Source organism: Pelodiscus sinensis, chromosome 9, assembly GCF_052426305.1.
Source record: "Pelodiscus sinensis isolate ZL-2025 chromosome 9, ASM5242630v1, whole genome shotgun sequence".
Lineage (NCBI taxonomy): Eukaryota > Metazoa > Chordata > Testudines > Trionychidae > Pelodiscus > Pelodiscus sinensis.
In genome coordinates this window covers 4,831,240-4,849,267 of record NC_143060.1, presented here as the reverse complement: position 1 = coordinate 4,849,267, position 18,028 = coordinate 4,831,240, and the positions used below count along the sequence as shown (strand labels likewise).

Here is an 18,028-nt window from a genome sequence, read left to right as displayed (position 1 = left end):
CAAGAGGAACAAATTTTCTCCTTCCTCCTTGTGACACCCTTTTAGATATTTGAAACCGCTATCATGTCCCCCCTTAATCTTCTTTTTTCCAAACTAGACGCACGGTTCTTGTTTTGGGGGTCCTGGTCCACACACAGCCAGGGACCGAGAGGCCTGCATAGCGTTCACATTCCGGGCTGGCGTGTGGACAGGTTGACGCGGCTGGGGTCAGACATCTGGGCCAGAAAGGACCCTTGTCACCCTCTAGTCGGATCTGTGCAGGCCACAGGCCTTCCCCCAAATATCAGCTAGAGCAGAGCTTGTAGAGAAACACCCGTCCGGGGTGAAATGTCCCTGATGCAGAATCCACCGTGACCCTGGGTCGGTTGCTCCCGGGTTGATTTCTCTCTTCTCTAAGAGTAGTCTCGGAGCCGGAGCCGCGTTCGACTGTAACTTTAAAAACGAGGGGTGTTGTGGCACCTGAGAGACTAACAAATATATTGAGAGAGTGTCATGTAGGGAAGTGAACGACTCGTCGACGAGTTGCTTCCCCCCTCGCTGCCTTTATCAGAAAGAGGCAGCAAGGAGGGGGAAGCAAAGGGAGTGCTTCAAAATGGCAGCCCCGTTGGGGACTCTGACCTGGGCTCCATGCGGCGCTGTCGCTTTGAAACGCCGTGGAGAGCCTGAGGCCAGCAGGGGACTGCTTGAGTCCAGAGCCGGCCCAAGCTACAGGCTGACCGGGCTACCACCCAGTACGCCCCATTGCAGGAGGCACCACGCGGGGCTGCCGGACCGGGCAGGGGCAGGGCCATGCATGCACCGGGCACCCGGAGGTGAGACCGCACATGCACCAGGCGCCTGGGGGCGGGGATGCGCATGCACCAGGCGCCTGGGGGTGGGGATGCGCATGCACCAGGCGCCTGGGGGCGGGGATGCACATGCACCAGGCGCCTGGGGGCGGGGATGCACATGCACCAGGCGCCTGGGGGCGGGGATGCACATGCACCAGGCGCCTGGGGGTGGGGATGCACATGCACCAGGCGCCTGGGGGCGGGGATGCACATGCACCAGGCGCCTGGGGGCGGGGATGCGCATGCACCAGGCGCCTGGGGGTGGGGATGCACATGCACCAGGCGCCTGGGGGCGGGGATGCACATGCACCAGGCGCCTGGGGGCGGGGATGCGCATGCACCAGGCGCCTGGGGGTGGGGATGCACATGCACCAGGCGCCTGGGGGTGGGGATGCGCATGCACCAGGCGCCTGGGGGTGGGGATGCACATGCACCAGGCGCCTGGGGGTGGGGATGCGCATGCACCAGGCGCCTGGGGGTGGGGATGCACATGCACCAGGCGCCTGGGGGTGGGGATGCGCATGCACCAGGCGCCTGGGGGCGGGGATGCACATGCACCAGGCGCCTGGGGGTGGGGATGCACATGCACCAGGCGCCTGGGGGTGGGGATGCGCATGCACCAGGCGCCTGGGGGTGGGGATGCACATGCACCAGGCGCCTGGGGGTGGGGATGCACATGCACCAGGCGCCTGGGGGTGGGGATGCGCATGCACCAGGCGCCTGGGGGTGGGGATGCGCATGCACCAGGCGCCTGGGGGTGGGGATGCGCATGCACCAGGCGCCTGGGGGTGGGGATGCGCATGCACCAGGCGCCTGGGGGTGGGGATGCGCATGCACCAGGCGCCTGGGGGTGGGGATGCGCATGCACCAGGCGCCTGGGGGTGGGGATGCGCATGCACCAGGCACCTGGGGGTGGGGATGCGCATGCACCAGGCGCCTGGGGGTGGGGATGCGCATGCACCAGGCGCCTGGGGGTGGGGATGCGCATGCACCAGGCGCCTGGGGGTGGCGCCGTGCTCCAGGGGCCCGGGGTGCACAAGTGGCTCAGGCCAGCCCTGCCTGAGTCTCCGCTGGCCCCGTGCTCCGCCTGGGGCTGTTGCTACACTTCAAAGGCGGAGGTGCCCTTATCGACTCATCGAATCGTCGATGCAAATTGCATCGACAATTCGGTTAGCCTGTTGCCGTTGGGAGGGGAGGTGGTTGGGATGTGCCCTGCAGAGGGGCCGGGTGCAATTCCACAGACGCCCCAGAGAGGCGCCTAGGGCGGCGTAGGTGCGTGTGCTCCAGTCTATGTTGTGTCTGAACTCGAGGCAGGGAAAAGCCCCCACCCTCCACCCTGGGGCTGTTGGCTTTCAATAGCTGCTTTTGGCACTGTTGGGCTAAGTTCTACTCCTGGGGGACAGTCACCGTTCTCCCAAGTCCTAGGCGTGGGAGGATGGGGGCAGAGATCTGGGGAGAGCCCAGTGGCTTTTCCTTCTTTAAAGTTCTTTGGTACATCAAAGGTGCCTTCTGCTGGTAAAATGCACCACTCGGTGCAATGGGCTTGTGGGGGGCGGACCCATAGGTCACAGACAGGGACCAGGCCAGGTGATTACTGTCCCGTGGAACCATGGCAGGGAAAATATCCCAGGCCCCAGCAATTGAGAGCCCGACTCAGGCAGGGAGCTGGAGCCGGTTGTGTCCACCCCGCAAACTCTGAGCCGATGGAACGGGGGCGTCCAGGCAGGAGAGCTGAGCTGGCAAAGGAGCCAGACCCAAGGGAACGCTGCACCGTTGGGGAATCGTATCTCCCTGACGCCAGCCTGTGGCTGCCTGTCTCTAACACACTAGAACCAGCTGGCGAGGGCACCTCTGGATGAAATCAGAACTGCCAGGCTGTGTGTCCTGAGCCCTGTACTGCGGATGGAGATTCTCCTTAAGTTCAGGTGGTGAGGTCCTGACCTTTTGGAAGAGCCAAAAGGCAGGAAAAGTTCTACAGGCCAAATTCTAGATCCCACCCCCGCGAGAAGCCAAGAGGAAAACAAATTTGTTCAAACCATCTGCCTGTGAGCCCTAGGGTCAGAGATTTTAGAGAGGTGGAGCTGGGTGGACTCTGCAGGGGAGGTGGAGAAAAGCGAGCCTGTCCAGCCTCATTTACATGAATTATACTATTGCTCACCCAGAATTCCATGGCTTTGTTGATGTAGCTGGACCACTGGTTATTCTTATACCCCTGCATTGAGCTGGGCCTGGCTGGAGGGAGCAGTCAGCTGGACTTCTCAGGTAGTGCTACCAGAATGCAGAATGAGGATGAAAGGGGAGAAGACCCCTGGTCTTGAACCTCTAGCAGTAGCCCCAGGTGGGGTTCCCCTCTCCTGGCCGGTGGACCCCTCAGAGGAGGACCCCATGGAGGGGACCCATGGCTGGGCGTGCAGGCCTGGGACTTGGCTTCCCTGTGAGCCGTTCCTGAGGGGCTCGTCCGGGGAGGTTGGTTGGAGCGGCACAGCCTGTTGGCAGAGCTCTTGTGTAACAGCTAGTTTGCCCCCCACCCCAGCTGATTTGGGTCTAGCTTTGAACCTGAGAGGGTTGGATGTGTGGGTCTGGGTTGGGTCCCTTCCTCCTGTACACTTACATTCATGTATAGACCGTCCCTTTTGGGGTCTCTACCCTGCGCTCACCCCAGATTTGCTCTCCGTGGTCCGGCCCTTGCTCCACTGGCCCGGTGGCATCCCACGTCTGGTGTATCCAGATTGACAGAGCCAGACGTGTACCCAGCCTCCTGCTACAAGACAGGCCCAACAAAGAAAATAACAGAACACCACTGGCCGTCACCTACAGTCCCCAGCTAAAACCTCTCCAACGCATCATCAGTGATCTACAACCCATCCTGGACAATGATTCCTCTCTCTTACAGACTTTGGGAGGTAGGCAAGTCCTTGCCCACAGACAACCCACCAACCTAAAGCAAATTCTTACTAGCAACTATACACCACACCACAGTAACTAACTCAGGAACTCATCCCCACAACAAAGCTCGGTGCCAACTCTGCCCACATATCTACACCAGCGACACCAGCGCAGGACCTAACCAGATCAGCCACGCCATCATGGCCTCATTCACCTGCACATCTACCAATGTAATATACGCCATCATGTGTCAGCAATGCCCCTCTGCCATATACGTTGGCCAAACTGGACAGTCCCTGAGTAAAAGAATAAACAGACACAAATCAGATCTCAGGAACGGTAACTTACCAAAACCTTCAGGGGGTAGCCATGTTAGTCTGTACAGGATAAACTTTACAAAACCAACAAATGGTCTGGTAGCACTTTAAAGACTAAGAAAACATGTAGATGGGATCATGAGCTTTCGTGGGCACAACCCACTTCTTCAGATGACCAGAGTGTTGGATGTCCAGGACCAAATAAATAGGGGAGAAGGGAGGGGGGATGGAAGAAGGAAAAGATGGGGGTGGGGACAAGAAGAGGCAGTGGGTGAAAAATATCCAGGGGAAAGCTGAACTGGAATGTAGCAGGAAAAACAAATAGGCTACGTCTACACTGGCACCCTTTTCCGGAAATGCTTATAACGGAAAACTTTTCTGTTATAAGCATTTTCGGAAAAAGCGCGTCTACATCAGCAGGATGCTTTTCCAGAAAAGCACTTTTTGCGGAAAAGCGTCCGTGGCCAATTTAGACGCGCTTTTCCGCAAAAAAGCCCCAATCGTCATTTTCGCGATCGGGGCTTTTTTGCAGAAAAGAAATCTGTGCTGTCTATACTGGCCCTTTTCCGGAACAGTTTTCCGGAAAAGGACTTTTGCCCGAACGGGAATAGCATAGTTTTTCTGGAAAAACACTGACGATTTTACATTAGATCGTCAGTGCTTTTCCAGAAATTCAAGGGGCCAGTGTAGACAGCTGGCAAGTTATTCCGGAAAAGCGGCTGATTTTCCGGAATAAGTGGCCAGTGTAGACACAGCTCTAGTTTCTAAGTACTTAAAGGCTGGATAGTCAAAAGAGGCAGATAAGAACCATTAATTAACAAAAGACAAATGATCAGGTAGTACTAAAGACTGACAAAACATGTAGATTGTATCATGAGATTCTACATAGACAAAGTGATAGAAATGTAGCCCTGTTAGTCTGGTGTAGCTGAAACAAAATACAGGACTATGTATTTTGTTTCAGCTACATAGACAAAGAACCATTGTTGCCTTCGTTGTTTGGTAGGTTGATAACGACCCAGCCATTCAGTATCTTTATTCAGTCCATGGGTGTGAGAATTGAACTTGTGAATGAGTTGTAGTTCCAGTCCTTCCCTGTGTATTTGGCTTGTGGAATTGGTTTGTCACAAAACAGCAACTTGAAGATCTGTTAATGAATGCCCAGGGAGATTAAAGTGTTCTCTGACTCTGTATGTTCCCTCTACCAATATCTGATTTGTGTCCATTCATTATTTCCTGTAAGGACTGTCCAGTTTGTCCAATATATATTGCAGTGGGGCACTGTTGGCATTTGATGGCGTCGATTAAGTTACCGGATGTGCAGTTAAATGAACCTCTGATTTGGTGGCTGGTGTGGTTGGCTCCAGTAATGAATTCATTTGTATAGATATGTGGGCAGAGTTGGTACCACAGCTGATTGCAGGGATGGGTTCCTGGCAGGGGCGACCCATGAGTATAGGCCGACTCGGCCGTTGCCTAGGGCGCCGCCTTCAACGGGGTGCCTGATGATGACGTCACGCCATTGACGGCCGTGCAGGCGGGGGTACCAATCGCGCATTCCGCCTGGGGCGCCAGCTGCCGCAGCCCCCCTCAGGCCACCCCTGATTCCTGGATATTTATGATGTAATTGTGTGGCATGGTTACCGGAAAGAATTCATTTCAGGTTGGGGGGTTGTCTGTAAGCGAGAATAGGCTTTTCCCCCAAGGCCTCTGAGAGTGAGAGATCATTTTCCAAGATCAGTTGTAGATTGCGGATAATGCGTTGGAGGGGTGTGAGTTATGGGCTGTAGGTAATGACAAGTAGAATTCTGTTATTTTCTTTTTTGGGTCTGTCTTGAAGTAGTTATGTCTGGGTACTTTTTTGGCTTTGTCAATCTGTTTTTTCACTTCTCCAGGTGGGTATTTCAGTTTTAGGCATGCTCTATAAAGATCCTGTAGGTGTTTGTCTCTGTCTGTGGGATTGGAGCAAATCCGGTTGTATCTTAGGGCTTGGCTGTATACAATCGATTGAGAAATGTGTCTGGGATGGAAGCTGGAGGCATGAAGGTAAGTGTAGCGGTCCGTGGGTTTCTGGTATAGGGTGGTGCCCATTTTTCCATTATTTAATTGTACTGTAGTGTCCAGGAAGTGGATTTTCCGCGTGGACTGGTCCAGGCTGAGGTTGATGGTGAGGTGGAAGTTGTTGAAATCCTTGTAAAATTCTTCAAGAGTCTCTTTTCCGTGGGCCCATAGGATGAAGATGTTATCGATGTAGCACAAGTAAAGTAGGAGTGTTAGGGGGAGAGAGCTGAGGAAACGTTGTTCAAGGTCGGCCATAAAGAGGTTGGCATATTGTGGTGCCCTGCCGGTGCTGACTTGGAGACACAAATTGTCTCCGAATTAGAAGTAATTGTGGGTGAGAACAAAGTCGCAGAACTCTGTAACCAGGTGTGCAGTGCTGTTATTGGGGATGGTGTTCCTGATGGCCTGTAATCCGTCTTCACGTGGCATGTTGGTGTAAAGGGCTTTTACATCCATAGTGGCCAGGATGGCATTTTCAGGTACAAAACCCTGTAGGAGAACACTTCAATCTCCCTGGACACACAGTAGCAGATCTAAAAGTAGCCATCCTGCAACCATAAAACTTCAAACACAGACTTCAAAGAGAAACCGCAGAACTACAGTTCATCTGCAAATTTGACACCATCGATTTAGAATTAAACACAGACTGTGAATGGCTCGCCTACTACACAAGCAGTTTCTCCTCTCTTGGTGTTCACACCTCCACGTCGGCTGCTAGAAGTGGGCCGCATCCTCTCTGACTGAATTGACCTCGTTATGTCTGGCCTTTCTCGTGATTGGAACTCTTTTCTTATGCCTCTATATTTGGCTCTGGTGAGGCCACATCTGGAGGATTGTGTCCAATTCTGGGCCTCCCATTATAGAAAGGATGTGGATGCATTGGAGAGGGTCCAGTGGAGGGCGACCAAAATGATGCAGGGGCTGGAGCGCATGACCTGTGAGGAGAGACTGAGGGATTTGGGTCTGTTTAGTCTGCAGAAGAGAAAAGTGAGGGGGGATTTGAGAGCAGCCTTCAACTTCCTGAAGGGAGGTTCCAAAGAGGATGGAGAGAGGCTGTTCACAGTGGTGAGGGATGGCAGAACAAGGAGCGATGGTCTCAAGTTACAGTAGGAGAGGTCTAGGTGGGGTCTTAGGAAAAAACTATTTAACCTGGAGGGTGGAGAAGCGCTGGGATGGGTTCCCTTGGGCGGGGGTGGAATTTCCATCCCTAGAGGTGTTTATGTCTCGGCTTGACAAAGCACTGGCGGCGTTGATTTAGTTGGGATTGGTCCTGCCTTGGGCAGGGGGCTGGACTTGATGACCTTCTGAGGTCTCTTCCAGCTCTATGATTCTATATTTATACCTGCCTCTGGAATTTCCACTCCATGCATCTGACGAAGTGGATCTTTGCCCACGAAAGCTTATGCTCCAATAAATCGGTTAGTCTATAAGGAGCCACAGGACTTCTTGTTGTTTATACAGATTCAGACTATCATGGCTAGTGATAGAAATGTAGCCGTGTTAGTCTGGGGTAGCTGAAGCAAAATGCAGGACAATGTAGCACTTTAAAGACTAACAAGATGGTTTATTAGATGATGAGCTTTCGTGGGCCAGACCCACTTCCTCAGATCAAATAGTGGAAGAAAATAGTCACAACCATATATACCAAAGGATACAATTTAAAAAAATGAACACATATGAAAAGGACAAATCACATTGCAGAACAGGAGGGGGATGCGGGGGGGGGGGGGAAGGAAGGAAGGTAAGTGTCTGTGAATTGATGATATTAGAGGTGGGGAGAGTGGGATGTCTGTGAGCTAATGGTATTAGAGGTGATAATTGGGGAAGCTATCTTGGTAATGGGTAAGATAGTTTGAGTGTTTGTTCATTCCTTCTGGGAGAGTGTCGAATTTTAACATGAATGACAGTTCAGAGGATTCCCTTTCAAGTGCAGATGTAAAAGGTCTTTGTAGCAGAATGCAGGTGGTTAAGTCATTGAGAGAGTGTCCTTTCTGGTTAAAATGGCAAGAAACTGTTTTCTCTTTGTGATCTTGTCTGATATCTGTTTTGTGGGCATTAATCCTTTGGCGAAGTGTCTGAGATGTTTGTCCAATGTACATAGCAGACGGACACTTTCGGCAAATGATAGCATAGATTATATTTCTGGATGCGCAGGAATATGTGTTCTTGATCTTATAACTCACTTGGTTAGGTCCAATAATGGTATCAGCAGAATGAATATGTGGACAAAGCTGGCAACGGGGTTTGTTGCAAGGGAAGGTACCAGGGTTGGTATTAGTGTGGTATGTCCTGTGGTTGTTGGTAAGAATCATCTTGAGGTTAGATGGTTGTCTATAGGAGACTATGGGTCTGTCTCCCAGAGCCTCTTTGAGTTTGGTATCCTGTTCCAGTATAGGGTGTAGTTTATTGATAATGTGTTGGACAGGTTTAAGTTGGGGGTTGTAGGTGATGACAAGTGGTGATTTATTGTTGGTTTTCTTGGGTCTGTCTTGAAGTAGATGGTTTCTAGGCATTCGTCTGGCTCTTTCAATTTGCTTTTTTATTTCTCCGGGTGGGTAGTTGAGGTTTATAAATGCTTGGTAGAGATCCTGATGTATCATGGCTACTCCTCCTGATAAATAATCACAGGAAATTCATTGAATTAAAAATACTAATTGGATCGAATCTAATGGGAAAATGCCAAACGATCCCTACAGGGGTGGGGATGTACCATCACAGGGTTGCCAACACAACTAGGGCTCTTGGAAAGCCAGTCTCCATTCATTTGTAGGGGAACTGTGCATTCAAATGCCCCAAATCGCTCCACCATGCACGGCCAGGCCTTTGGGTGTTAATGCCAGGGTTTCCTGAAAGCTGTGCGCTTCTGCGGCTGCTCAGAAGAGATTCAAATGCTGCCTGGCTGATTAACAGAGCAACCACAGCTAGGTTTTTGTTTTGACTGGTGGTGCACATTTGCACATGCTGTGGTGCACACCGAAAAAAATTATTCCACACTGAGATGGAAAAGATGAGAGGGAACATCGGTTACTACCAGGGCTTGACAAACCGCTGAATCTACTTGCCCGTGGAGAGTAGATTTCAGCCGATTGCTCCGTGCGCCCCATTCACCGGCGTTTCACGCATGCGCCACACCGGCACTGGCCATGCGCGGTGCGGGGCTGGCGAGTGGCTCTGGCCAGGGTTTGTCAAGCCCCGGTTACTACTATAGCAATATTACCTTGCAACCACGGCCACGTGCCCGTCTTGGACCAGTCCCCGTGGTGCTCGGAGCTGTGTAAACGCAGAACAAAAAGACAGTCCCTGCTGCCCCCAAGATCCCTCAATGAGTTTTTTGGGGCTGAGAAACAAAAACATCTCGCTAGTTTGAAGGCTTTTAGCCTTTCTTGCAGCCTCCCGCCAGAGGGCAGCGTAACCCTAAACTTGCCAGCCGGTCTGATTTCTTCCCACAGCTGGCCGAGGGTTCCCCGCCCCGCGGGCAAGATGGGTTTGATTCAGTAGCCACCGGGCGAGTCCGTGCCCTGCTGACGTCCTGGGATCCCACCACCCCGGGATGGCCAAGGAAGGCGGGCCCTGGGAAAGGAAGTTAGCCATTGGTTCAAGGGGGAGAGGGAGGAGGGGAATCCCGCATCAGAGCACAAATGCCCCCAGCTGTGTTTCATGCGCCTGCCACGTGTCATTTCAGCCTCCTGATGTGGTTTCCGGAGCTTTGACACAAACCCGGCTCCGCACGGGCGGCGGAGTGCGGATCTGCCCAGGGAAGCTGCGTCCGTCGGGAACGAACCCGCCGGCGCTGGGAGACGCCCAGGCAGGCCGAGCCCTTCCAGGTAGGCCAAGGGACCCGTTAAACAACGGCCTCTTTGGGGCCTTCTCTTTGCCTTGTGTCAGTTAGGCTGGGGGGGGCGCGTCTCTGCATGGTTGGCTCTGGCTGCCCAGCTACGAGTGAGGACAGGACGGCTGTACACCTGGACTGGCAGCCCTCCAACGGGTCCTGCCTCCCAGGCGCCCGCAGCACCGGGCCACAGAGCACAGGGCCCTCCCGGCTCATTCCTGGGCCGTTGTTGCTGGCAAGAGGTGCCACAATGGGGGGTTAGGGGAACCCCCCCAACCTATTGCCAGCCATGAGGGCGAGGGATGGGGTGAGGGGGCAGAGAGGAGTGAACCAGGACGGGGTCACGGGTTGGGGGGGGTTGGGAAGGAAGAGGCGGCATGGGATAGCAGCTCAGGAAGAAGAGAGAGGGAGGGTGGGGCCTTGGGGAAGAGGCGGAGTGAGGGTGGGGCCTTGGGGAAGAGGCGGAGTGAGGGCGGGGCCTTGGGGAAGAGGCAGAGGGCGGGGCCTTGGGGAAGAGGCGGAGTGAGGGCGGGGCCTTGGGGAAGAGGCAGAGGGCGGGGCCTTGGGGAAGAGGCAGAGGGCGGGGCCTTGGGGAAGAGGCGGAGTGAGGGTGGGGCCTTGGGGAAGAGGTGGAGCGAGGGCGGGGCCTTGGGGAAGAGGCAGAGGGCGGGGCCTTGGGGAAGAGGCAGAGCGAGGGCAGGGCCTTGGGGAAGAGGCGGAGCGAGGGCGGGGCCTTGGGGAAGAGGCAGAGGGCGGGGCCTTGGGGAAGAGGCAGAGCGAGGGCGGGGCCTTGGGCAAGAGGCAGAGGGCGGGGCCTTGGGGAAGAGGCAGAGGGCGGGGCCTTGGGGAAGAGGCGGAGCGAGGGCGGAGCCTTGGGGAAGAGGCGGAGCGAGGGCGGGACTCAGGAAGAAGATGCGGTGGGTTAAGGGGCCAATGCGATGCAGGGGGCGGGGCCACAGTTCAGGCACATGTGACCCTCTCGATTTTCGGGTGCTTCCGCTGCTCCTGGCCGGTGGGGGATCCTCCGCTAGCTGGGGCACTGCTTTGCCAGCTGCGGCCATGCGATCGCCCCTCTGCTGTCGTCAGAGAGGAGCACGGTCTTGTAGGCGAGGGGCCTTCGCAGATCTAAGTGATGTTTCTGTCTCGGGCCCGTCACTTCTGTCTGTGCTTCCCCCTACGACCGGGGCTGTCACTGGCGATGGCTCCCAGGCACACGAGGAAGGGCCCCATTGCGGTCCGCTCCCTGTCTCCCCCAGCCCACTGCTCTGGTCTGGGGTACCCCGTTCCCTAGGGAGGCTCGCGGTGCCTCATGGCCCTGGCAGGCTGGAAACGCGTCACCCACGTGAACCCCAGCTGCTGTGCCCCTCTAGCGGCGGGTCCCTGGGAGAAGCTGGCATCGATTTCGGCTGCAGGGCCCGTGGGTTTAGTTGGGCCTGGCAAGGAATGTCACCACCTGACTCCCAACAGGCGCTGGACACCGAAAGACCTTCCAAAATCTCACCCACCGGCCTTCTCGGCTTCTCACGCGGGCAGTCCCAGGTGGCTTCCTGGCAGACCCCTCTAAGGCATCGTCACTCACAGCCCAGCGGTGGTCCTGGAGGGTAGCTCCCTGCAGCTGGGACTCCCTCCATCACCCAGGGGCACTCGTAGGCTTGCAGGATTCGCGGTCGTCCCGAAGGGTTCCTGACCGGGCCCCTACTCTGCCAATGAGGCTAAGCTTTTGGCTGCATGCGTGCATGCATTTGCTCCCCGTCTAATGCGTTAACCAAACACAATTAGTCAACTCGACAGACTTCCGAGAGACCCCCAAAAATCAGATAAGAATCAAAATCATTCGAGCAGGTTTATTGTCAAATGACATACAAAAGTAGTTGTCCGCAAACAGACTCGCCGCTGGGCCACGACACCTTATGTAAGCCATGGCAATGGACTACAACCCACTAGGGACCCTGGATTTTCAGCACCCCCCCAACGTCACCTGGCGATCACCCTTTGGGGTGCACCTTTAGACACAGGTACAAACAAGTTACCCATTACTCCTGATGTATTTGCGGGGAGGCGGTTGGTACCAAGATGTTTTTCAGCGCAGTGTTCTGTTACAACCCCTCTGGAGTGTGTTTGCGGCCTGTGCCTGGTACCTTTTGGCGTTCTTTATGCGTGACCTGGCTTATACTATTTCTCTTTAGTCATGCCTCTTTCCTGCCTGCAGTTCCACTGAGCCAAGGCCTCGCTCACTAGATTTCAGGCCTGCTGGTTTTATGTTACCGACCCTCAACTTTCTACACAAGCCCAGCTCTGTAAAGACGCCTGCTCAGGGCCGGCTCGAGTCATTCGTGTGCCCCGGGGCCCAGGAGCGCGGCGCCACCCTCGGGAGTGTGGCACATGCGCAGCCCTGCCCCCGGGCGCCCGATGACCCCAGACCCTGCGTGCCCAGCGCATGCGCAGCCCCACCCCCGCCGGTCCGGCAGCCCCACGTGGTGCTTCCTACAAAGGGGAGCCCTGGGCGGTAGCCGGGTCAGCCTGTAGCTTGGGCCAGTTCTGCACCAGATCTCAGTACGACCCCCCGGCTCCGTAGGGCCTGGAATTCCAGCGGGGCCCAGCACTGCCGGACTGGCCCGACAGGTGCCTCTCCAAAGAGCTGGATTCCTCAGCAGGGCCCGAGCGGAACAAGACAGGACACATGGCCTGGCCAAGCCTTCTGGAGAGGACACCATGGCCCATTGTTAAAGTACCGTATATACCATGTGCGAGAAGCCACCCGAATTTCCTGATCCTTCCCCGAGACTGTGCGGCACATGCTGGGATCCGCCCAGGGGGTCAAGGACTGTATTTCACCCACACTGCCCACTCGCTCTTGCACAAGAAGATGTACAGTAAAGCATGGGAAGAGAAGGCTTCTTGCGCAAGAGCTACGCTCTTTTCTAACAGGTGTAAGTCCTCTTGCACAAGAGGGCAGTGTGGACGCACCACACGGGTTTCTTGCTCCAGAAAGCCCTATGGCTAAAATGGCCATCAGAGAACATAAGAACGGTCGTACTGGGTCAGACCAAAGGTCCTTCTAGCCCAGTATCCTGTCTGCCGACAGTGGCCAACACCAGGTGTGGTCTAAATGACAGTGACCCACCCAGTGGGTGTGTGGGTTACACATGCTGCTAAAGGAGCATTTTCTTTGATCGGGACTCCGGGGGCAGCTGGCCAGTGGCCATGCTAGTTAGAGCCACCGGAAACCCCCTGAATTCTCCCAGAAACCCTGCCAGGTGGATGTGTGGCTCTGCTCTACCCCAGGCACTAATTAGATTTGCAGGCGGCAGCCACTACCAAGCAGAAAGCGTCTGCTGGTCGGCAGAAGCCGAGAAGATGGCGAGCGACGCTTCATCGCTCTAGCGGCTGGCTGGACTGAAGCGGAAGCTGCTCCTGCCCAGGACAAGCCATGCATGGGTTGCAAACTGGCCACCGAGGGAGGTCCCCTCCTGGCTGACTTTGCCATCCCTCTGCGAGCAGCTTAGTCCTAGGTAGCTTGTTCTGCCGGGAGGGTCCGTTGGTCGTACTGTCCATTGTTTCCCTGAGCTGTCCAGCGACCAAATAGCCTGTATCAGGCGGGCTTATTGCTCCGAGCCAATAAGACAGGACAGGGAACGCTTCAAAGGACCCGTCTTCCGAAAGCCGTCTCGTGCGCGTGTTGTTACGTTCACCGTACGCAGACGCTGTGCTCCCAAAGCCACTCCCCACCTGCCTGTTGGCAAGTGAAAGGCCCTGTGTCCCACCTCTGAAACGAGACTGAACCGATCCGCGTTTGACCTTGTTTTTCTGGCATGTGGGGGACTCACTCTCCTTTGGTCTGAGCTCCTCCGTTCCAGGTACCAAGGTGTGCGAAGGCAGCTCCAAGCTCCGTTGCAGGGTGGAACGTGAATATATTTTGTCGTTTTCCTTGGGGACATTCCAGTATCAGCCCGTGAGAATAGCTCTCTGCCCGTCACTGTGATAAAGCCCTTATAGGTCTCGATCCTGACAGCTTTTCTATTTACTTCTGCCAAACTTACTTCCGCTAATGCCAGGGGTGATCAGATTCCTAATTGGAGGGGACAGAATTGCGAGACGAAAATAATACATTCAGGGAACAGAACTTCCCCACACGTGTATTAACACTGGGCTAGCATATGTGTGTTAGCTATCAGTGGGAGTCTTGGTGTGTTGGTCTTTACATGGAGGTGGCCCCGCCCGCCATCTTGTGCTCAGGTGGAGGGGGTGCCCACACTGTGCTCTCTCTCAGGGAAACCTTAGCTTTGTTGGTCTTGCCATACAATCCATGAAATTAATGGGGAGCAGGTTTAAAACCAATACGCGAAAGTTCTTCTTCACACAGCACATAGTCAACCTGTGGAACTCCTTGCCAGAGGAGGCTGTGAAGGCTAGGACTATAACAGAGTTTTAAGAGATGCTAGATAATTTCATGGAGGTTAGGTCCATAAAAGGCTATTAGCCGGGGGTTGGAATGGTGTCCCTGGCCTCTGTTTGTCAGAGGCTGGAGGTGGATGGCACGAGACAAATTGCTTGATCATTGTCTTCGGTCCACCCTCTCTGGGGCACCTGGTGCTGGCCACTGTTGGCAGACAGGATACTGGGCTAGAAGGACCTTTGGTCTGACACAGTACAGCCGTTCTTATGTTCTTATCCATAGGCCATTCCCCCTGGGAGTCAGTGCGGATTCTGTGGAGGGGGAAAACTTCACCACATGATAGTTACAGTGACCTATGAGGGAAGACTGAGAGGGGACATGATAGCGGTTTTCAAGTATCTAAAAGGGTGTCACAAGGAGGAGGGAGAAAACTTGTTCTCCTTGGCCTCTGAGGACAGGACAAGAAGCAATGGGCTTAAACTGCAGCAAGGGAGGTTTAGGTTGGACATTAGGAAAAAATTCCTGCCTGTCAGGGGGGTGAAACACTGGAATAAGTTGCCTAGGGAGGTTGTGGAATCTCCATCTCTGGAGATATTCAAGAGCAGGTTGGACACACACCTGTCAGGGATGGTCTAGATCAGTGGTGGGCAATAATTTTTGATGGGGGGGAGCACTCCAAGAATTTGGAAAGTGGTCAAGGGAGGAGGAGGGGTCTGGCAGGGAGTTTGGGTGAAGGGGGCAGTTGTGACCTGCGTTAGGGGATTGGGTGCAAGAAGGGGTGGAGGGGTCTGGGCTGTGACTTAGGGCAGGAGGGGGCTGTGACTTGGGGGAGGGAACTATGTTGCAGGAGGGGATGGGTTGTGACCTGGGGTTATGTGGGGTGGGGGGGGTGGGGGCAAAGGGTTGGGTTACCAGAGGCAGTCTCTGGCCGGGAGACTTACCTGCTTGACTCCCAGCCAGCAGCCTTCGCAAGCAGACTCCCTGCCCCGCCCCCTCGCTGGCTGCTATGGCCATGGTGGCTTTGAACAGCTAGGAGCCTGGGGAGGGAGGGGCAGGGAGAGGATGCTGTTGAAAACAGGCAGCTCCCATTGGCTGGAAACCAGCCAATGGGATTGTGCTGGGGCTAGGAGTGGCGCAGGAAGCATCTCCTCCCTCCCCTGGGCTTACAGATGTTCCAACAGCCCCGCAGCAGCTTTTCTCCGCGGGGGAGCGAGCACGGATCTGCCTGAGGCTCCCTACTGCATCTGCTGGCTGGATCCGGCAGCTTGGCAGGCCAGATCCAGCCCCGGGAAGGTATTTTGCCAAGGCCTGTTCTAGACGGTGCTTGGTCCTGCCATGAGGGCAAAGGACTGGACTTGATGCCCTCTCGAGGTCCCATCCAGTTCTAGTGTTCTAGGATTCTAGTCCCCCTGAGGTGTGGATTCCTCAATGTCCTACAGTGCACATGGGCCATAACACCAGCCTACCTTCTACCAAGGGGCCATAAAGCAAGCTGCAACATCCGGTTATTATAGTTATCACGGTAGCACCTAATCATGTCACACAGCAGGGGTTAGTGGTGAGAGAGCTGGTTTGGGGTAATCCTGATTCACTTCCTATCTCTGCCCCGGCCTGCTTGGGCCAGTCACTTCACTGCTGTGGGCATCAGTTTTCCCATCTGTAAAATGGGGATAATGAGACTGCCCGCCTCTGAAAAGTGCTTTGCAGTCTACTGATGAAAAGGCTACAGACGGCTGTACTGTGCTTGGCGCTGTACAAACCCATAGCAAAGATAGGCCCCGCTCCCCAAGAGTTTAGTACACAGGCAACAATCCAGAAAATCAATCTGAATTAACAAAAGGAAAACCCACCTGAATTAAAGAGGAATTTGCTTTGGGAGTGAATTAAGCTAAACCAAATGAAGGTCACTGGAATTCTGGCATTGCACAGAGGAACTCCGTGACTTTAGAAGTTAATTTGGGTTCATTTTCCAGTGAGGGATAATGAACAAATAGAGCTCAGGTAACAGCAAGACTGTGCTGATTAGTGAAATAAGCAACATGCCAGCTGCTGGTCCATTGTTAAAAGGCAGCGCCTGCTCTGAATGCTTTCTATTTATACAGCAGTGCTACGCCTTGGCTTAATAGAATCCACCTGGACTGTAAGGGGATGAATTTAAATCAGGCCACGGGGGAAAGACACAGATGAGAGGCCCTGCTGGGTGAGCGATGAAATCTCGTAATTCAAGGGTGTGATGGCAGTTGAGAGTGATGAGGCTTCCAGGTAATGATGCCAACCTAACCAGCATCTTCCCTGGCAGTTTGGAAAACAGGAAAGGAAAAAAGCAGGCACTGTAGGGATCACTTCTTCATGAGTTCTCTCTCCCCTCACTTAAACTTATGCAACCAGATGTGAGTTTGCCTTAGCATCATGCTCGGGAGTCAGAACATGGGGCGCCTGCACATATAGGTGTGGCTACAACAGACTCCCCCCCCCCCAAATTCCTTACTACTGGGTGGAATCACAGTTTGTCTTAAACAGGTGGCATGTATTTCTACAAGCAGTAGGCATTTATTTTTACAGACACAACCCAATAGGCTTCTACACAGCTTGAGCTCCAGCTCTGTCTTCCTGGTTTACCAGTGTCCATTTCCACCTAGAAATCAAGACAGCCCACAGGGCTGAATGTGATAGTGCCCGTAAGTGCTGTTAAGTCTTCACTGGGGAGAGCATGATAGACAAGCGGGTTTGTCCTTAGTGATCCCAGCAACCTTGCTAGCCATGGCACTGCGGGAGCTAGAACTGGGGCCCGAGCCAAAGTTGGGGCATAATCCTGGTTTCTTCTTGGCCCCTTCGAAATAGATGGTGACATGGTGCAGGGGATCTAGTCTTGGTGACTAGCTTCCTCATCCCCTTGGGAAGGGCTGGGGCTATAAAAGTGACTGCTCGGGGATGGATGTTCATGGGAAAGCTGGGATGAGTATCCAAGACTGGGTTGAACCTCAAGTTGAGGAGCCTTCTCTGAGCAGCTCAGGTCCCCAAAGAGGCATGGCCAGGCTGTTCGGGGGTGGGGCTGGATCCCTTCCAGACCCAGTTCTTCTGTAGTAACCCCGCCCTCCTTGGGCTCAGTCTGTCTCCCGGGGAGAGAGGCCGGGCCGGCTCCTTGCACTCTCCACGGCCAGAGGGAACTTACCCCGCAAGCCCTCCGCAAACACTGGCCGTGGTGCCAGCAGGGAGGCGGGTGCCACAGACCCTCATGTTAGCCGAGAAGAGCCGTGCAGGAGTGGGCCCGGCGGTGACCCACATGCAGAGGGCGCAGCTAGCACAGGCGCTCGTGCGACACCTGGCGAGATTTGCCTAGGAGTGTTAGCGAGTCGTCGAGTGGAGTACTCGACGACTCGCTTCCCCCCCCCCCTTGCTGCCTCTGTCTCAGAGGCAGCAAGGGGGAGGCAGAAGACAGTGCTGGGGGAGCCAGCTTAAAAGCCATTTCCCACCAGCACCGTCGGCACGGTGCCGCCTGCCCCCTCCTGCTGCATCTATCAGAGGCAGTGGGGAGGGATAGAGGAGGTGCCTCTGTCCACGGGGGTCCCAATGGGGAGCTGGACACCCTCGCAGACAGGGGCTGCTGCCACCAAGCGGCCCCTGTTCACAGCCGCCCGGGCTGGCCACATGCAGGGGCTGCGGGATTCAGCGAGAGCCAGGACCGAGCAGTCCCAGCTCGCGCTGGTCC

The 18,028-nt window shown here is 54.8% G+C and overlaps 1 protein-coding gene across 1 annotated transcript in view; it reads left to right on the top strand.

Annotated features, from left to right (window-relative positions):
• The first annotated feature begins 9,629 nt into the window (after positions 1-9,629).
• The window catches only part of PIK3R3 (phosphoinositide-3-kinase regulatory subunit 3), a 295,637-nt gene continuing 287,238 nt past the window's right edge, over positions 9,630-18,028 (top strand). Inside the window, exon 1 of the mRNA XM_075935898.2 lies at positions 9,630-9,918. Coding sequence (XP_075792013.2) covers positions 9,645-9,918 — 274 coding nt within the window. The 5' untranslated portion in view covers positions 9,630-9,644. The remainder of the gene's footprint in view (positions 9,919-18,028) is intronic.